This window comes from Triturus cristatus, chromosome 2_1, assembly GCF_964204655.1.
Source record: "Triturus cristatus chromosome 2_1, aTriCri1.1, whole genome shotgun sequence".
NCBI lineage: Eukaryota > Metazoa > Chordata > Amphibia > Caudata > Salamandridae > Triturus > Triturus cristatus.
This window is the reverse complement of record NC_140581.1, coordinates 461,906,758-461,923,620: the sequence shown is the minus strand read 5'-3', so window position 1 is coordinate 461,923,620 and position 16,863 is coordinate 461,906,758. Positions and strand designations below refer to the sequence as shown.

The window sequence follows — 16,863 nt, the reverse complement described above, 5'->3', positions numbered from 1 at the left end:
CAGGTCAACACCCCATATCATTTCTGCTTCAGGCCATTCCCGCAGCACCTTGAAAATGCCTTCAAAGAAGCCAGGCTCATCCATGTTGGGACCATAAGCGTACACTATAGTTAGTAGCGATCCAGCTAGTTTACCATGGATTTTTGCAAAGCGACCCCCCCTAATCTGTGCAGTGTTTAATCATTGTGAATGGAAGGTTTTTCTTTATTAATGTAATCACCCCTCTTGCATATGAGGAGTATGATGACGCTAGTCGGCAGCCCGCCCACTGTATGCCCACCCTGGTCTCAGATTGTTTTGTCAGATGCATTTCCTGGAGGAGGGCAATCTTGACATCATGCCTATCCAAATAGGCTAATACTTGTCTTATTTTTTTGGGGGGGAGTTCAAACCACGAACATTCCAAGTCATGCAGGATATAATTTCTGTATCCAGAACTGTCATGTAAGCTTATTTACCCATATGCGCGTTATATCTAAGGATTGGGGCAAAATATAAATAGGTAGTTGTATCCATGAGTTCCACTTAGCCACATAAAGCAAACTCATGTATTTCTGCCTCCGAGTGCCTCCCCCACCCTCTTCAGCACCCCCAACTTGCCAAAGCAATCCCATAAACATAAAGTCAAACCCCAAAAGAACAACTTATTTCGAGAATAAGTGCGGGTGCACCCATGGGGGAATGCCGGAGCAGGTACACCTCCCAGATGGAAAGGGAGGCGGCTAAACAACCTTTATAAATTTCCCTTAGCTACTGAGTATCAAACCAGAGAGGGGTAGAGAGTAGCATTCATGTTGATAACTACATTTTACAGTACTCTCAGATCAATTAAATTCACAGCCAGTCTGGGGGGAACGACAAGGTTGCAGTGCACCCCCCACTCTCATAACACCAGAGACAAGTGTAATACAAAAAAAACAGAGAACACTTTCTTACATAGTCATGGTGCACAACAGATGCATCTTTACATATAGTTCTGTGGCAGTCAATCTTCTTCGTCTGGTGTGCCAGTGCTTTCACGGCCTCTACGTTTGATTGTTTTCCATAGCTCAATAGCTGCCTTGGGGCTGGTGAAAATTTTTGATTTGGCCTCTGCGCCAATGCTCAGCCGTGCCGGGTAGAGCATGGCATATGGAACACTTTCTGCCATCAGCAGTTTCTTGACAGCTTGGTATTCTTTTTTTGCCGCTTGGACCGCAGCAGTGAAGTCCGGATAGAGGGCCAAGTTGTTTCCTTGATAGTTTATGGCACCTTTTTCCCTTGACATGCACATAATTGAATCATGATCCCTGTAATTCAACAGGCGAGCAATAATCAGTCTTGGTGGGGCGCCTGGGAGAGCGGGCTGCCAAACAGCGGTGAGCTCGCTCAACACATGGGATAGATGTTCAGCTCCAAATTTCTCACGCAGCTTTGCCTCTACATAGGGCGCCAGCTTCCCTGTGTTTGTTGACTCCGGTAGGCCTGAAATCCTCAGGTTTTTGCAACGGGACCTGGCCTCCAGGTCCTCGTTCTTGGCCTGAATAATGGCAAGCACCTTTCCCATGTCAAGAGTTTTGGAAGCCATCTGCTGCAGATCATCTCCCGTGTCCCAAATGCATTTTTCAGCCTCCCCCAGATGAATAGGACACGTTACAATGCAAACTTTTTACAACGCATGCCTTTACAACGCAGTTTTTACATTGCAACATCCATTACAACGCATGATTTTACAACGCATGCCATCACAACGCTTTTTTAGAAACAACACTTACAACGCATTCCATTACAATGCATACCATTACAGCGCATAATATTTTTAGAGCAACAGTAGTGTAAGTGTTTAAATAATGTAGGTGTAAAAATTACTATTACCACTCCAATGAGTGCAACAGAAGGGTAAGTGTTGGATAGTGTAGGGGTAAAAATTACTATTTCCCATTACTTACCTTATAATGCGTTGTAATGGCATGCGTGGTAGTGGCATGCGTTGTAGTGACATGCGTTGTAGTGACATGCGTTGTAGTGACATGCAATGTAAAGGATGTTGCGTTGTAATGACTGCATTGTAATGGTAGTGCTTTGTATTGACTGTGTTGTAATGGTTGTTTTCCCCCAGACGGACGGCATGTTTATCAAATTTCCCCGACATGTGATCCATCCTTAGATTAGGAGCATCTATTTTTCCATCGATGAATGGTAGGCTGCTTTGCATGGCGAGGAGCGTTTTCTCATGAGATGATGGGTTCTTGGAAGGAGCCTCCAGCTCCGAGTCCAAGGTGGCACGTTGCTGAGATTTGCTTGACTTTCGCAGATCAAAGGTAAGTCGTGAATGGCTTCGTTCAGTTTTACCCATTTCGGCCTGGTTATATATTCTGGCAGTGTTCAGTGGGCTTGTGTGCAAAGTGGAACAGTTCTCTTTCTAGTACCGCGGGCACCCTGTGGTTAACCAGCTGTCACACCACCTCAGATGAAGCGGTACTTCCACCCAATACGCCCTTCAGCGCAATGTACCCGCCGATCTAGATCCTCAGCGGAGGTGGGGGACAGGCGCCACGATTTGAGGCCCAGCTCCACACAATATGCGCATTAATGCCAGTCAGAGATACCAGTCAAGCCAGCGCCTTGGTACTAGATCAAAACTGTGGTACACCTTCATAATCATAGTCTCCGTAGCTACGCACTGGGGGGGCGACTGTTTTGCCAATATACTCAGCAGGCCTGCAAACCTTGATGTAAAATGAGAGTATGTCTGCTGTCAGCCCAGTGGCGGCTGGTGACATTTGAAAGTGGCGTGGCGTAAAACAATAGCCAGAGCACCCGAACCCCCGGGAGGTTCTCACCCAGAGAAAATTCTGAAAAAAGATTACGCAAATCATGCATTTTGAACAGCATTGCACCTTTAAACCAGGGATATTTGGGCCATCTCTGCCAGTGAAATATCGTGTAAAGCCAGTTTTATTAAAAAAAACGAACTGCGTAATTCGTAAATATGGACCATGTCTCAAATGATTTTAGATTTATAAAAAATAATGCGCAGAGCAAAGCTTGTCATGCTGTTTGTTTTGGTGACTTTACTTGAGGAAGGGTATTCATTTTCACTACTTGCACTGAGGCTCAAGACACCCTTGCTACGCCACTGATTTTAAACATCACTTCCCAGGTTTTGCACAATATTCAATACGGATATTAACTACACAGGCGTTGTTTAGGCCATATTAAACACTAGTGCCTTTCAAACAGTGGCCGCTGGTGACATTTGAAAGTGGCGGGGCGTAAAACAATAGCCAGAGCACCCGAACCCCCGGGAGGTTCTCACCCCAAGAAAATTCTGAAAAAAGAGTAGGCAAATGGTGCATTTTGAACAGCATTGCACCTTTAAACCAGGGATATTTGGGCCATCTCTGCCAGTGAAATATCGTGTAAAGCCAGTTTTATTTAAAAAAACGAACTGCGTAATTCGTAAATATGGACCATGTCTCAAATGATTTTAGATTTATAAAAAATAATGCGCAAAGCAAAGCTTGTCATGCTGTTTGTTTTGGTAACTTTACTTGAGGAAGCGTATTAATTTTCACTACTTGCACTGAGGCTCAAGACACCCTTGCTACGCCACTGATTTTAAACATCACTTCCCAGATTTTGCACAATATTCAATACGGATATTAACTACACAGGCGTTGTTTAGGCCATATTAAACACTAGTGCCTTTCAAACAGAAAACGAGTTGGCAGTGCAACCATTTAATACAACACACAGTTGTCAGTGCCAGTGGCTGTGGCATGGGGCGACTTTGCGCAAAACGCATCACCGCCCAAGCAGGAGCCTATCTTCAAACTCCTGCTCTACACAGGGCATGCACAGCAAACCTAATGGTTTGTGAATGTGAGTGAGGGGCTTTGCTCCTCTCTCACATGCGCAGACCATCTTTTGAACTCCTGCTCGTCTCTGCCTGCGTGCGCTGTGCGTGACATGCGCACAGCGCACTTTCACCAATGAAGCGCACAGGCGGGCCTGGAAATGTAAACAGACGAATTGTAAGCTGTCAATTTGTCTGTTTACATTCCTTTTCACCTGTTGCCCGATTCTTTTGTGGGGCGCTACCCCAACGCCCCTAATGGACCAGCCGCCACTGCTGTCAAACAGAAAACGAGTCGGCAGTGCAACCATTTAATACAACGCACAGTTGTCAGTGCCAGTGGCTGTGTCAATCAGATTAGTTCATCTCTGGCTATTTTTCCCGTTTTCACTAGTGACGCTTCTCCGCTCCAATTTGAACTTTCGGCATGTGAATTTAATGAAACACATAACCCGTTGTTTGCTTTCTTGTGCTTAGCAGTATCTTGCAACCTGGCTGCCCAGTAGCATCTTTTCTATAAAACAAATAATACGTTGAGTGTACGGTGTGGCACACTGTAAGACCTGGGGTCACCAAGCCCTAAGGGGGTAACGTGACTCGAGCGGCTGGGCACCCAAAGGCTTCTGTGTAAAGCGACCATACAACACACGCATCCTCTGAAGTAGGGAACGCACACAATAAGGGACGCCACACTGTAGAGTTTATGCAAATAACTCAAGTTTATCCAAGCAGATAGGCATAAAAACAGTTCAGTATAGGTACATGCAATTCATCAGATGTAAATGCAGTTCATTATATGTAAATGCAATACACTAGAGGTAAATGCAGTTCCTTATATGTAAATGCAATTCAAAAGATGTCAATGCAGTTCATTAGCGGTAAATGCAATTCATAAGATGTCAATGCAGTTCATTAGCGAGTAGCCATTCAGAAGATGTCAATGCAGTTCATTAGCGAGTAGCATTTGTTTCACCCATAAACCATAACAGTGCTGTATGGAGTACCTGATACAATCTGGAACAGCGCTCTAGAACCCAGCGCTACTCGTGATAATCGCCCCGTGAATCCTGGTGAGCAGAGCCTGCGGACACAGCGTTACTCGTACTAAGTGAGCTTCGAACACTCCAGTGCAGAGCCTGCGAACACAGCGTTACTCGTAATACTGGGGCCTCGACCGCTTTAGAGCAAAGCCTACCAACACAGCGTTACTCGTAATACTGGAGCATTGAACAGTTTAGAGCAAAGCTTACCAACACAGCGTTACTCGTATTAATGGAGCATTGAACACTTTAGAGCAAAGCTTACCAACACAGCGTTACTCATAATAATGGAGCATTGAACACTTTTAGAGCAAAGCTTACCAACACAGCGTTACTCGTAATAATGGAGCATTGAACACTTTAGAGCAAGGCTTACCAACACAGCGTTACTCGTAATAATGGAGCATTGAACACTTTAGAACAAGGCTTACCAACACAGCGTTACTCGTAATAATGGAGCATTGAACACTTTAGAGCAAAGCCTGCAAACATAGCGCAACTCGTAATTTATCAGAATAAAGCACTTATGAGCAGAGCCTACAACCACAGCGCCACTCGTAATATACCAGAATGAAGCACTTCTGAGCAGAGCCTACAACCACAGCACCACTCGTAACATGCAAGCATCCGGCACCTCTGGGCAGTTCACGGAGCACAACGATACTCATAATGAGCAAGCCTCCCGTACTCCGGTGCAGTTCGTGGGGCACAACGCTACACGACAGTCTTGTAGGACGGGGCAATCCCTCGGAGGGGTGTCACAGTCCTGGTTGAACGGGGGAACTCCCACGGAGGGGAACCAGGGTCTCAGGGTGCGGTGCGGCTCTCAGTCTCTAGGGGGCACACCGGGGTCTGTCCCAAGCCTCCCGGCTTACCTTGATCTCGACGTCTTGAGGCGTCCAACCCAGCTCCGGACTCCGCAGTCGATTCTTCCGCGACGGGGGCAGGCCACGGCCTCACGCACCTCCTCCAGCAGCTGCGACGGCAGCGACGGGGCCCCGGGCTTCTCCGCGGGCCTCGACACGATGAGGGGGCACACTTCAGGCTTCCGGGCCGTGGCGGTGAGCGCGCTCTAGCCCCCGCGCCAGGGGGGGGGTCAAATTAAGCAGAGAGTTCCGCGCTCAACGGGGCTTGCTGCAGGGGATCCCAGGCAAGGTCAGGGAGCGCAGGGGTCACAGCGCTAATACCTGGTCGATCCCCAGCAATTCCACAATCAGCTTGGCATATGGTTTCAGTGTTCAGTTTTGACACGAAGTCTCAGCATTCAGTTTCAGCATGCAGTCGTGTCATGAGGGTTCAGCATACAGTTTCTGCAATCAGTTGCTATCTGAAGTCTTGATGGCGCAGATGTCTCTGGCGCCCTTGGGGGTTCTGTTTCTGGGGGGTAGGGATTGAGTTGGCGACTAGGTCCTTCCTAGTCAGGCTGGGCAGAGGTTCCCTGGGTCCTCCTACTGCTGGGCAAGATCAGTGGGCTTTACAGGATCCCTCACTCACTTAAGAGGCAGTACCTAAATCCTGTCACTCTCAGAGGCATAAGTCCCTGGCTAGGCCCTACCGCCTACAACTCCTGCGTGGATTCTCCAGCTCTGCTTTACCCCACTGGCCAACTAACTAGAAAAAGTTCCCTCCCTCACTTAAGTAGCCCTAGGTCAGGTAACCTGTAGCCAAGGCGGCAAAAGGAAAACCACACCTCCCTTCTAGAAGGTTCCAGCACATTCCAGGAGCTTTCCCATTCTACCTATGGGACAAAAAAGGCGGGCTGGTGTTGCAACATTGTTGTGGGGTTCCAGCCAGCTCCTGGCAGCTAGGGTGCTACTAGAAAGAACACTCTGCAGTAGCAGGGGCCTGTGGCAGCCATCTTGGGAGAAGTAAAAACGAAAAAATTCAGGGAAAAGGGCCAAGTCCAACACAACCCCCTTCCAGCCAAAAGCCAGGGTAGACCGATCAATGCCTTGATGGGCTTCCCTGCTTGGGGCGAGAAAAGGTGGACGCAGGCCCGCAACTGCAGGAGGACCCGCAGGTTCTCCTCCACTCTGGAACCCGATGGTTGCCTCCAACCTCCCTGGACCAACAAAGCCACCCCACTGGGGCTGCCTAGCTGGTTGGGTCCAGGACCGGCCCCTAGGCCATCCAGATGTCTCTGGCCCTTGTGGTCTCGCAGAGTGGGGGGCAGTAGCCCCAGGCCTGTAGTGCCCGTTGACCACTCTCCTCCTCCTCCTTGCAGTCCCAAACTGCCACCGGTCCTTCCACCTGGGGTCCGCACCCTCAGGCTGACCAGCCTTCAGGGGCAAGGCTCTCCTCCCCCTACCTCTCCTTCTGGGGTTCCTCCCCCTCCTCCCATGCGAGGCACCCTCAGACCACCACTCTCTCCCCAGTCCAGGGCCTTGACCCCTCAACTGGTTCCCCAACCTAGGGTCTAAACCCTTAGGCTGAGCCGGTGCCCGAGGCGAGACCTTCCTCCCTCTGCACCCCCTTCCAGAGTTCCGCATCCTCCCACCTGGAAAAGTACCCCTGGAAGACAATCCTGGGTGGACACTGTTTACAGATGCCCCACCCGCCAGGTCAGGCAACCCCTGAACCTGGCATCCCAGCCCAGGATCTAAACCCTGCGGCTGGGCCGACCCCAGAACCTAAGGAGCTCGGATTACAGTCGCCCCGGGTCCTCCTGACACTAGGGGCTCCCCCTCACCGGGCGGACCATCAGGACAGCCTAGGCTCCCAACCTGGGGCTCCCTTACGGAACTCTCCAGGCCCGGAGACTGCGGTTGGGGCACCTCGGGACACCTCCCCGTCTCACTCCTTCCTGTAGATAGGATGTGAGGCCCTACAACCCTCTCCCTTCCCTGGGACCTAGCTGGGCTATTCACCACCTCTCCCACCTCGCTGGGTTGGAAGATCCCTGCACCACCTCCTTCAGGGTCACCCACCAATGCCTCCACAGACACCCTGGCGATATCATCCTTGGGTACATAGATTTTTGGCTCTTGGGGATCTCTTGGTACGCTGCCACCATTGTCCTTATTGGACGCATTTAACTGGAGGGCGCGCAGCTCCAACTCCTTCAGCTGAAGCTCGTGCTCCATCCTCTTTTCCTCCATTGCCCATCTCTTGTTTTCTCTCTCTCCTTCCAACTTGGCCAGCTCCCACTTTAACTGCCTCTCCTCCCTCCTGTCCTCATACTCCTTTGGAGATGCACTCCTACTAGACCCTGTATTACTACTGGCCTCAGAACGTCTCCCTGGAGGCACATTTTCAGACACATCTACAATGAGTATGTCTAGTACTTCCTGGGCGCTCTCCTCCTGAGGTGGTGCATCTGGCGCCTCCTGTCCCTCATCCTCTCTCCCTTCTGGGTGGGCCTCTACCCATGCCCTTAAGGCGGTACGGAGTTCCGGTCCTTTGGCCCTCCGCACCCCAGGCACCCCCATCCCCTGCCCGAATTCCCTCAGTTGCCTTACAGTGTACCCCTCGAGGTCAGCTAACCGGAACTCCATCGTGACAGGTGGGGACCTAGATACTAAGGAAGAAGAAACAAATTCCTAGGGTATGGGTGACAGTTGCAAGCTAACCAGGATTTTACACCCTCAGTCTGGACAGTGGAATCAATACATGCAGCAATAACAGTTGCAGAGGTTAAATCAATAGGCGTTTAATTGTGGCGCCCTCCGCTTCACGGGAGGGTGCTGTATGGTCACAGGTCCTTATCCCACCGCTCGCCAACAATGTAAGACCTGGGGTCACCAAGCCCTAAGGGGGTAACGTGACTCGAGCGGCTGGGCACCCAAAGGCTTCTGTGTAAAGCGACCATACAACACACGCATCCTCTGAAGTAGGGAACGCACACAATAAGGGATGCCACACTGTAGAGTTTATGCAAATAACTCAAGTTTATCCAAGCAGATAGGCATAAAAACAGTTCAGTATAGGTACATGCAATTCATCAGATGTAAATGCAGTTCATTATATGTAAATGCATTACACTAGAGGTAAATGCAGTTCCTTATATGTAAATGCAATTCATAAGATGTCAAAGCAGTTCATTAGCGGTAAATGCAATTCATAAGATGTCAATGCAGTTCATTAGCGAGTAGCCATTCGTAAGATGTCAATGCAGTTCATTAGCGAGTAGCATTTGTTTCACCCATCAACCATAACAGTGCTGTATGGAGTACCTGATACAATCTGGAACAGCCCTCTAGAACCCAGCGCTACTCGTGATAATCGCGCCGTGAATCCTGGTGAGCAGAGCCTGCGGACACAGCGTTACTCGTACTAAGTGAGCTTCGAACATTCCAGAGCAGAGCCTGCGAACACAGCGTTACTCGTAATACTGGGGCCTCGACCGCTTTAGAGCAAAGCCTACCAACACAGCGTTACTCGTAATACTGGAGCATTAAACACTTTAGAGCAAAGCTTACCAACACAGCGTTACCCGTATTAATGGAGCATTGAACACTTTAGAGCAAAGCTTACCAACACAGCGTTACTCGTAATAATGGAGCATTGAACACTTTTAGAGCAAAGCTTACCAACACAGCGTTACTCGTAATAATGGAGCATTGAACACTTTAGGGCAAGGCTTACCAACACAGCGTTACTCGTAATAATGGAGCATTGAACACTTTAGAGCAAAGACTGCAAACATAGCGTTACTCGTAATTTATCAGAATGAAGCACTTATGAGCAGAGCCTACAACCACAGCGCCACTCGTAATATACCAGAATGAAGCACTTCTGAGCAGAGCCTACAACCACAGCGCCACTCGTAACATGCAAGCATCCGGCACTTCTGGGCAGTTCACGGAGCACAACGATACTCGTAATGAGCAAGCCTCCCGTACTCTGGTGCAGATCGTGGGGCACAATGCTACACGACAGTCTTGTAGGACGGGGCAATCCCTCGGAGGGGTGTCACAGTCCTGGGTGAACGGGGGAACTCCCACGGAGGGGAACCAGGGTCTCAGGGTGCGGTGCGGCTCCCGGTCTGTAGGGGGCGCACCGGGGTCCGTCCCAAGCCTCCCGGCTTACCTTGATCTCGACGTCTTGAGGCGTCCAACCCAGCTCCGGACTCCGCAGTCGATTCCTCCGCGACGGGGGCAGGCCACGGCCTCACGCACCTCCTCCAGCAGCTGCGACGGCAGCGACGGGGCCCCGGGCTTCTGCGCGGGCCTCGACAGGATGAGGGGGCACACTTCAGGCTTCCGGGCCGCGGCGGTGAGCGCGCTCTAGCCCCCGCGCCAGGGGGGGGTCAAATTAAGCAGAGAGTTCCGCGCTCAACGGGGCTTGCTGCAGGGGGTCCTAGGCCAGGTCAGGGAGCGCAGGGGTCACAGCGCTAATACCTGGTCGATCCCCAGCAATTCCACAATCAGCTTGGCATATGGTTTCAGTGTTCAGTTTTGACACGAAGTCTCAGCATTCAGTTTCAGCATGCAGTCGTGTCATGAGGGTTCAGCATACAGTTTCTGCAATCAGTTGCTATCTGAAGTCTTGATGGCGCAGATGTCTCTGGCGCCCTTGGGGTTCTGTTTCTGGGGGGTAGGGATTGAGTTGGCGACTAGGTCCTTCCTAGTCAGGCTGGGCAGAGGTTCCCTGGGTCCTCCTACTGCTGGGCAAGATCAGTGGGCTTTACAGGATCCCTCACTCACTTAAGAGGCAGCACCTAAATCCTGTCACTCTCAGAGGCAATAGTCCCTGGCTAGGCCCTACCGCCTACAACTCCTGCGTGGATTCTCCAGCTCTGCTTTACCCCACTGGCCAACTAACTAGAAAAAGTTCCCTCCCTCACTTAAGTAGCCCTAGGTCAGGTGACCTCTAGCCAAGGCAGCAAAAGTAAAACCACACCTCCCTTCTAGAAGGTTCCAGCACATTCCAGGAGCTTCCCCATTCTACCTATGGGACAAAAAAGGCGGGCTGGTGTTGCAACATTGTTGTGGGGTTCCAGCCAGCTCCTGGCAGCTAGGGTGCTACTAGAAAGACCACTCTGCAGTAGCAGGGGCCTGTGGCAGCCATCTTGGGAGAAGTAAAAACAAAAAAATTCAGGGAAAAGGGCCAAGTCCAACACACACCGTTATTGTATATGGAGAGCTGCCACAAAACATTATCACAAAGGCAAGACTGAAAGTGCAAGTGGTTGCACACAGCGATTCCTCAGGTTAACACATAACCAGCAATTTAGTGGCACATTGTAGGCATAAAGGCCCGGCCGGCATGACTGGAGAGGGTAGGGGGGGGGTAATTTAATTAATAAAAGAACTTACCAGGCATCTTCTCCGGTCCCGCGTTGCATCACGTCTGCTCTGCAACGTGGTGGAAGTAACTTCTCCCCGCTCTTTTCTTTTGCCAATTAGGAGACTGGGGGGCCGGGTGGCTGAACCTGGTTTACTCTGTCCTGGTATTTGATAGGGCATGGGGCGACTTTGCGCAAAACACATCACCGCCCGAGCAGGAGCCTATCTTCAAACTCCTGCTCTACACAGGACATGCGCAGCAAACCTAATGGTTTGTGAATGTGAGTGAGGGGCTTTGCTCCTCTCTCACATGCGCAGAGCATCTTTTGAACTCCTGCTCGTCTCTGCCTGCGTGCGCTGTGCGTGACATGCGCACAGCGCACTTTCACCAATGAAGCGCACAGGCGGGCCCGGAAATGTAAACAGACGAATTGTGAGCTGTCAATTCGTCTGTTTTCATTCCTGTTCACCTGTTGCCCGATTCTTTTGTGGGGCGCTGCCCCAACGCCCCTAATGGACCAGCCGCCACTGTCAGCCTCTTAAACAATGTCAGGATACTCACGGTCCTAGATGACTCAGAGTATGCAGGCAAGCACAGCCTTAGCACCAAACGTGCAGGATCGGCAGATGCGGGCTGTGAGCATGGACGCCCCTTGCCCAGACTGCCCGCACCTTCGAGGCAGCGTGTTGTAGACCTCACATTGTTTGTGGGATCACACGCGTGCATCCGTCAGGCGCCACACCCGGCCCAGTAGAAGACACTCTGTTGATGGAGCCCCTCGTCCAGCTCCCAGCCCCACCCGCTTACCTCGGCGAACTTCGCGGCAACCCCTGACGAATGGCAAGTGTAGAGGGCATACAGGCAGACCAGCGACCCCCGCACCCGGCCCAGTCAGCCCGCCGCTCGTGCCCACACCTTAGTTCTCAAAGGGCGCTGAGTTCGGCAACTGAGGTGTAGGTTCCAGCCGGGATCCGCCCTTGGTTGTTAATGTGGATTGTATCGCGTTGCTGGTTGTGTCACTCAGGGCCGGTGAGGCTCTCCGTCTCACCGCATAGCCACCAAGCTGTGCATGAAGGCCGCCAGCCCGACAACCCACATTGTTCAGTGATTCGGGCAGCACAACACAGCCCAATCGTCCCGACGCCGACTGCTTTATTGCCGCTTCATTCCCCTCTCTTTCCAGGCATTGGATAATGGCAGAGAAGCTGGATTATTAGCGGTTTGAGCAGTTTGGCCAGTGGAGCTGCACTACAGTGCAGCCATCTTGCCGTGCGCCCTCTAGCACCCCCCGTAGGTTATGTTCAAGCTGCTCATGTGTCTTTGGAGGGCTTGCACTACAGTTTAAGACCGTGTGTCAGAGAACAGCTCAGCTCAGAGAAGTGTCTTAAGTTTTACTGGGATGTCAGTTTGGAGGAGAGTTGCACTCCCTCCATGAAGCCACCTTCCTCAGCCATTGCAAAATGTCAATTAGAAATCTGGGAGATATTTAGAACTTGGTAGAGGAGGAGCACCACTATATCTCAGTGGTGCTTTGGCCCCACCAAACTCACAAATTTCACTGCTTAGAGTCAGGATCACTAATCTACACATGGTTCTGTCGGATAAAGCAATTTCTTAACATACCATAGTTAATATGTAACAAGAAATACACTGAGAAAATGATTCTGTAGTTCAAACTGTAATATATTATTCTTTTTGTATATGGCTATCACATGAGCATTTCTTATCAACAAGTAAACAAAACAAGTGGGTGACTTTTCATGAGTAAGTGAAAAAAGTGACAAGGTGATGTTGTGCCTGAATCATATAAGCAGCAAGGGAAGATCACAACAATGTCAATACGAAAATCAATGAGCATCCATCCTTTTACAATTTTATGTTTTATGTATTCTCAAACACCCTAATACAATTCCTATTTCACTTTGTGGTGAGGAAACTGTGGGACATGGATTTGATGTAGAGCGTCGACGTTTTGACTCAGGGGTGTGCTCTATTGGACCAACATCACGGAGGGTCTTCTTCAGGACAGTACAATGGAGGAGGACAGCCACGTGCAGTGGTGTTGGTTTCCAAGTATTAAATCTTTTGGACAAGAATAAGGAAACAGTGAATGGCAATAAATAGTGAGGATTCCACCATCCGGTTGGACTCTTAGTTGGGAGGATGCTTGTTTTGGTGGAGAGTCTCCACAGAGAAACGACTATCACCCTTATGCATCAAGCCAAAATCCAGTCGGTAAAATACCGATTCCTTATTAGCTCCCGGTATTAAGTAAAAAATACCCAATCCCAATGCATCAACCCAAAAGCAGAAATCGGTATTTAAGGAATCCTTAAATAGCGATTCTTTAAATAGGGATTCCTTAAATACCGATTCCTTAAATAGCTCTTGCATTTAAGGAATCCCAAAGTGAGATTCCTTAAATGCAATGCATCAAAGTTAAAAAATTAGCGATTTCGCTAATAAGGGGAGCAAATTACCATGAAGATGAACTGCATGGTAATTTGCAAAAACTTTGAAAAATGCACTTTTGTGCATTTTTCAAAGTGTCATGTTGCGCACACACATGCCCTTAGAGCATGTGTGTGTGCAACATATGTGCATATATCATTTTCAGGGGTGCAACAGGGTGTCCTTTTGACACCCTGGCACCCTTGAAAGTGCTCCAGCTATTAGCGATTCGGTAATACCGAATCGCTAATACAGAATGGCTTTACATTCATTCCTATGGGCCTCCAAGCCCATAGGAATGAATGGGTAGGTATTCCTTATTACCGATTCGGTATTACCGATTCGGTAATAAGGAATGTTAAGGAATCGCTATTTGAATAGCGATTCCTACATGCATAGCCTTTTGCTATTCCTTATTAGCGATTCCTTATTTTTCGCTAATAAGGAATCGCAAATGCTAATGTTGATGCATATGCCCCTATGTGGTCATTATTTAGGTCTTGGTAGATTCCATCATCCTAATTGTAATCTGCTTCTCAAGGTAGCTGATTAAACTCAGTTTGCTAATTCCAAATGATTCCGTATTTTAATTATTTAGATTCACTGTCCGGTTGAAATTTTCTCCAGCGTTCGTCAGTGAATGAAATGCTACTGATGTTGCAGCCCGGGCTTTTGTGTCAGTGTCTGGAGGCACCACACTGACTTGCCATCCAGATTATTTGTGGCTGCCTGTGAGGTGCGCCAAGCCGCGCCAAAGATAATCACCTGTAGTTAGTGGCCCCAGATGCACTGCTAACCATTGAACAGTTCAAGTGGCGGGCTGTGTACACAAAGTGCCAGCAGTGCTGCCTGTCATCATCGGCCCTGTGTTAGGGGCCCCTTCTTGGATGCTCCTCTACCACCTGGCATGATTAAAGGAGGCAATGCAGATACACCCTGAGAGGCAAATAGTGACACAGCAGCCCCCCTCAGCACTGCAGCGCTTTGGGCCCAGGACCTCAGAGGCCACATTAGAGACTTGGGCCCCTCTTTGAACTTGGCGCACCTGAGGACCTGCAACTCTTGCACAAGATTCTAAGATACTCTATAGGGTTTAACAGAGTCCTTATCAGGCCCCCTGCTTCCCCCAGCTACACCGACCCTTCTGGACCCATGAGTACTGTCGGGGGCCCCAACCCCCTGTGACTGGAAGGAGTAGGATCCTGTCGAGAGTACGATGCAGGGAGGCACCAGGATGAGGCCCTGTGCCCTGGCTTGCCCCTCCTTGTCTCGACAATGGGTAGGGCCTGCACCCATGAACCCCATCCACCCAGTCCACCATTATATGTAGCCTCTGCAGGCACTATGCTGCACTGTTCTATAGACTCCAGGCCCCTTCTGTCAGCTTCCTGCTTTTTCCATGCATTGCAGTGCCCTTAACTGCTGTGCATACGCTCTCTGTTCAGCTCCACACCGGCCCTGTTGAAGATTTTGGATGGGGATAGGCTCTGAAGGGCAGACCCAGGTTGACCCCTGTGTAACTCAGGACCTCGACACACAAAAAAGCCTCCAAATACGGCTGGGGCTAAAAGTAAACTTGACAAGTCAGGCTGAGAGATGTTCACCCCCAACACTCCAGCTCCTGTTAGGGACTCTGCCTCCAACCTACAGCCCCTGTCACAGACTGATCCCAAAGGATCATCTGAATCAGACTTGGCCCCAGTGACATGGGCCTTCTTGACCACTCTTTTTGACTCTCCGAAATCAGACATCCATAACCTCAAGAAAAACCTTGCACTGGATATGAAAGAACTGCAACATGACTTGACCTCAGTAAGTGATTGAGTTCCTTCCTGGAAGATAATGAAACTACATGAGGGGAAGAAGTGGAACAGTTGCACCAGGAGTTCATCTGCCTCCACGAACACCACGACCTCAAGGCCCAAGTAGAGGATCTAGAAAACTGGTCCCACCACAACAACATTCGCCTACGCACGGTCCCCACTGGATCAGAGGGCTCAGATATCCGAGAACACACTCAGGCGCTGTTACAATATTTCCTGGACTGGGAAGCCAATGCTGACCTGCATCTGGATAGAGTACACAGAGTCAGCCACCCTGGAGGACCCAATGGCAGACATGCAGACATTCTCACCTGTGTACATGACTTTCAGACCAAAGAGGATATTCTTCAGAAAGCAAGAACCTAACCTGTTTCATGGCCACACCTTCAGACTTTTTCAAGCCATCTCCCACCGCACCCTTCAACGTTGCAGGGACGTCAAACCTGAAACTAACTATTTGCACTCCAAGAAGGTGTCATACAGCTGGGGACATCCCATTAGACTGGTCTATCAATGGGATAATCAACTCACCAACTCAAATCGCTCATGGATTTCCGCAGCGCACTTGGCCTTCCAGAGGATCCCTCTCTTCACTCTACTCCTGGCTCCCCTAGGGAGTCACAGACCCATGCATTGTCATGGGTAAGCAGATACAGGGAACACTCCTTCCCTGGGCCTGATGAGTGGGCTCTGGAATGACAAGCGGTGATAGCATGCTTAGCCTTGGGCTCCAGAGGTGCCACTTCTTGGGACTCTCCCTGCCAGCGGTAAGTGCCCAAGCATGGTCATCTTCCCACTAGTCTGGGCCACCTTATATCTCAAATGGCCTGCGGTGGCGGGGCAGGCACCAACCCGAGCACGGCATTCCAAAACATTGGACTTCTGAAGTTTATAGTTCTGTTCTATTGGTTATTAGGGGATGTTCTTTGTTGGGTTTCACTCCTTCTGCTTTCCTGGTCTACTTGTGGCATTCTAAGACACACTATGCTGGTCTGCACACTGTTGGGCCGCTCCACTATTCCATGTCCCTTCGCCCGGATCTGGGAGTATTCCCCATGCACTGCCCTTCATCCTTGCTTTCCTGGACCTTAAGATGACAGGCCTCAATGTCTGAGGCCTCAACAATCCCATTAAATGATCAGCTGTCCTATCCCTTCTAGAGCAATCAGGCAGTGACATATGCCTCTTACAGAAAACCCACCTAATTTCCAAAGATGTCCCTAGAATGCAGTCCCAACGGTTCCCACGACAGCTCTGGTGCTCAGGCCCCACCAAAAAATGTGGGGTAGTGATTTCCTTTTCAATAGGATACTATGCGGAAATACTATCTAAAATAGCTGAAGTCAAGGGACGCCTTTTAGCATGTAGACTTAGGGTAGGTACCTTCCATTTCACCCGTATCAATATCTATGTGCTCAATGGACACCAGGAGTCAGTTACAACTAGTGCCCTAGCACCTGTGCACCGCTTCCCTGATGCTTCC

At 49.9% G+C, this 16,863-nt stretch overlaps 1 protein-coding gene across 1 annotated transcript in view; it reads right to left on the bottom strand.

The window, feature by feature from the left end:
• Positions 1-985: 985 nt before the first annotated feature.
• Positions 986-16,863, bottom strand: part of LOC146865476 (uncharacterized) — a 55,208-nt gene continuing 39,330 nt past the window's right edge. The window contains exon 3 of the mRNA XM_085640152.1: positions 986-1,609. Coding sequence (XP_085496278.1) covers positions 986-1,609 — 624 coding nt within the window. The remainder of the gene's footprint in view (positions 1,610-16,863) is intronic.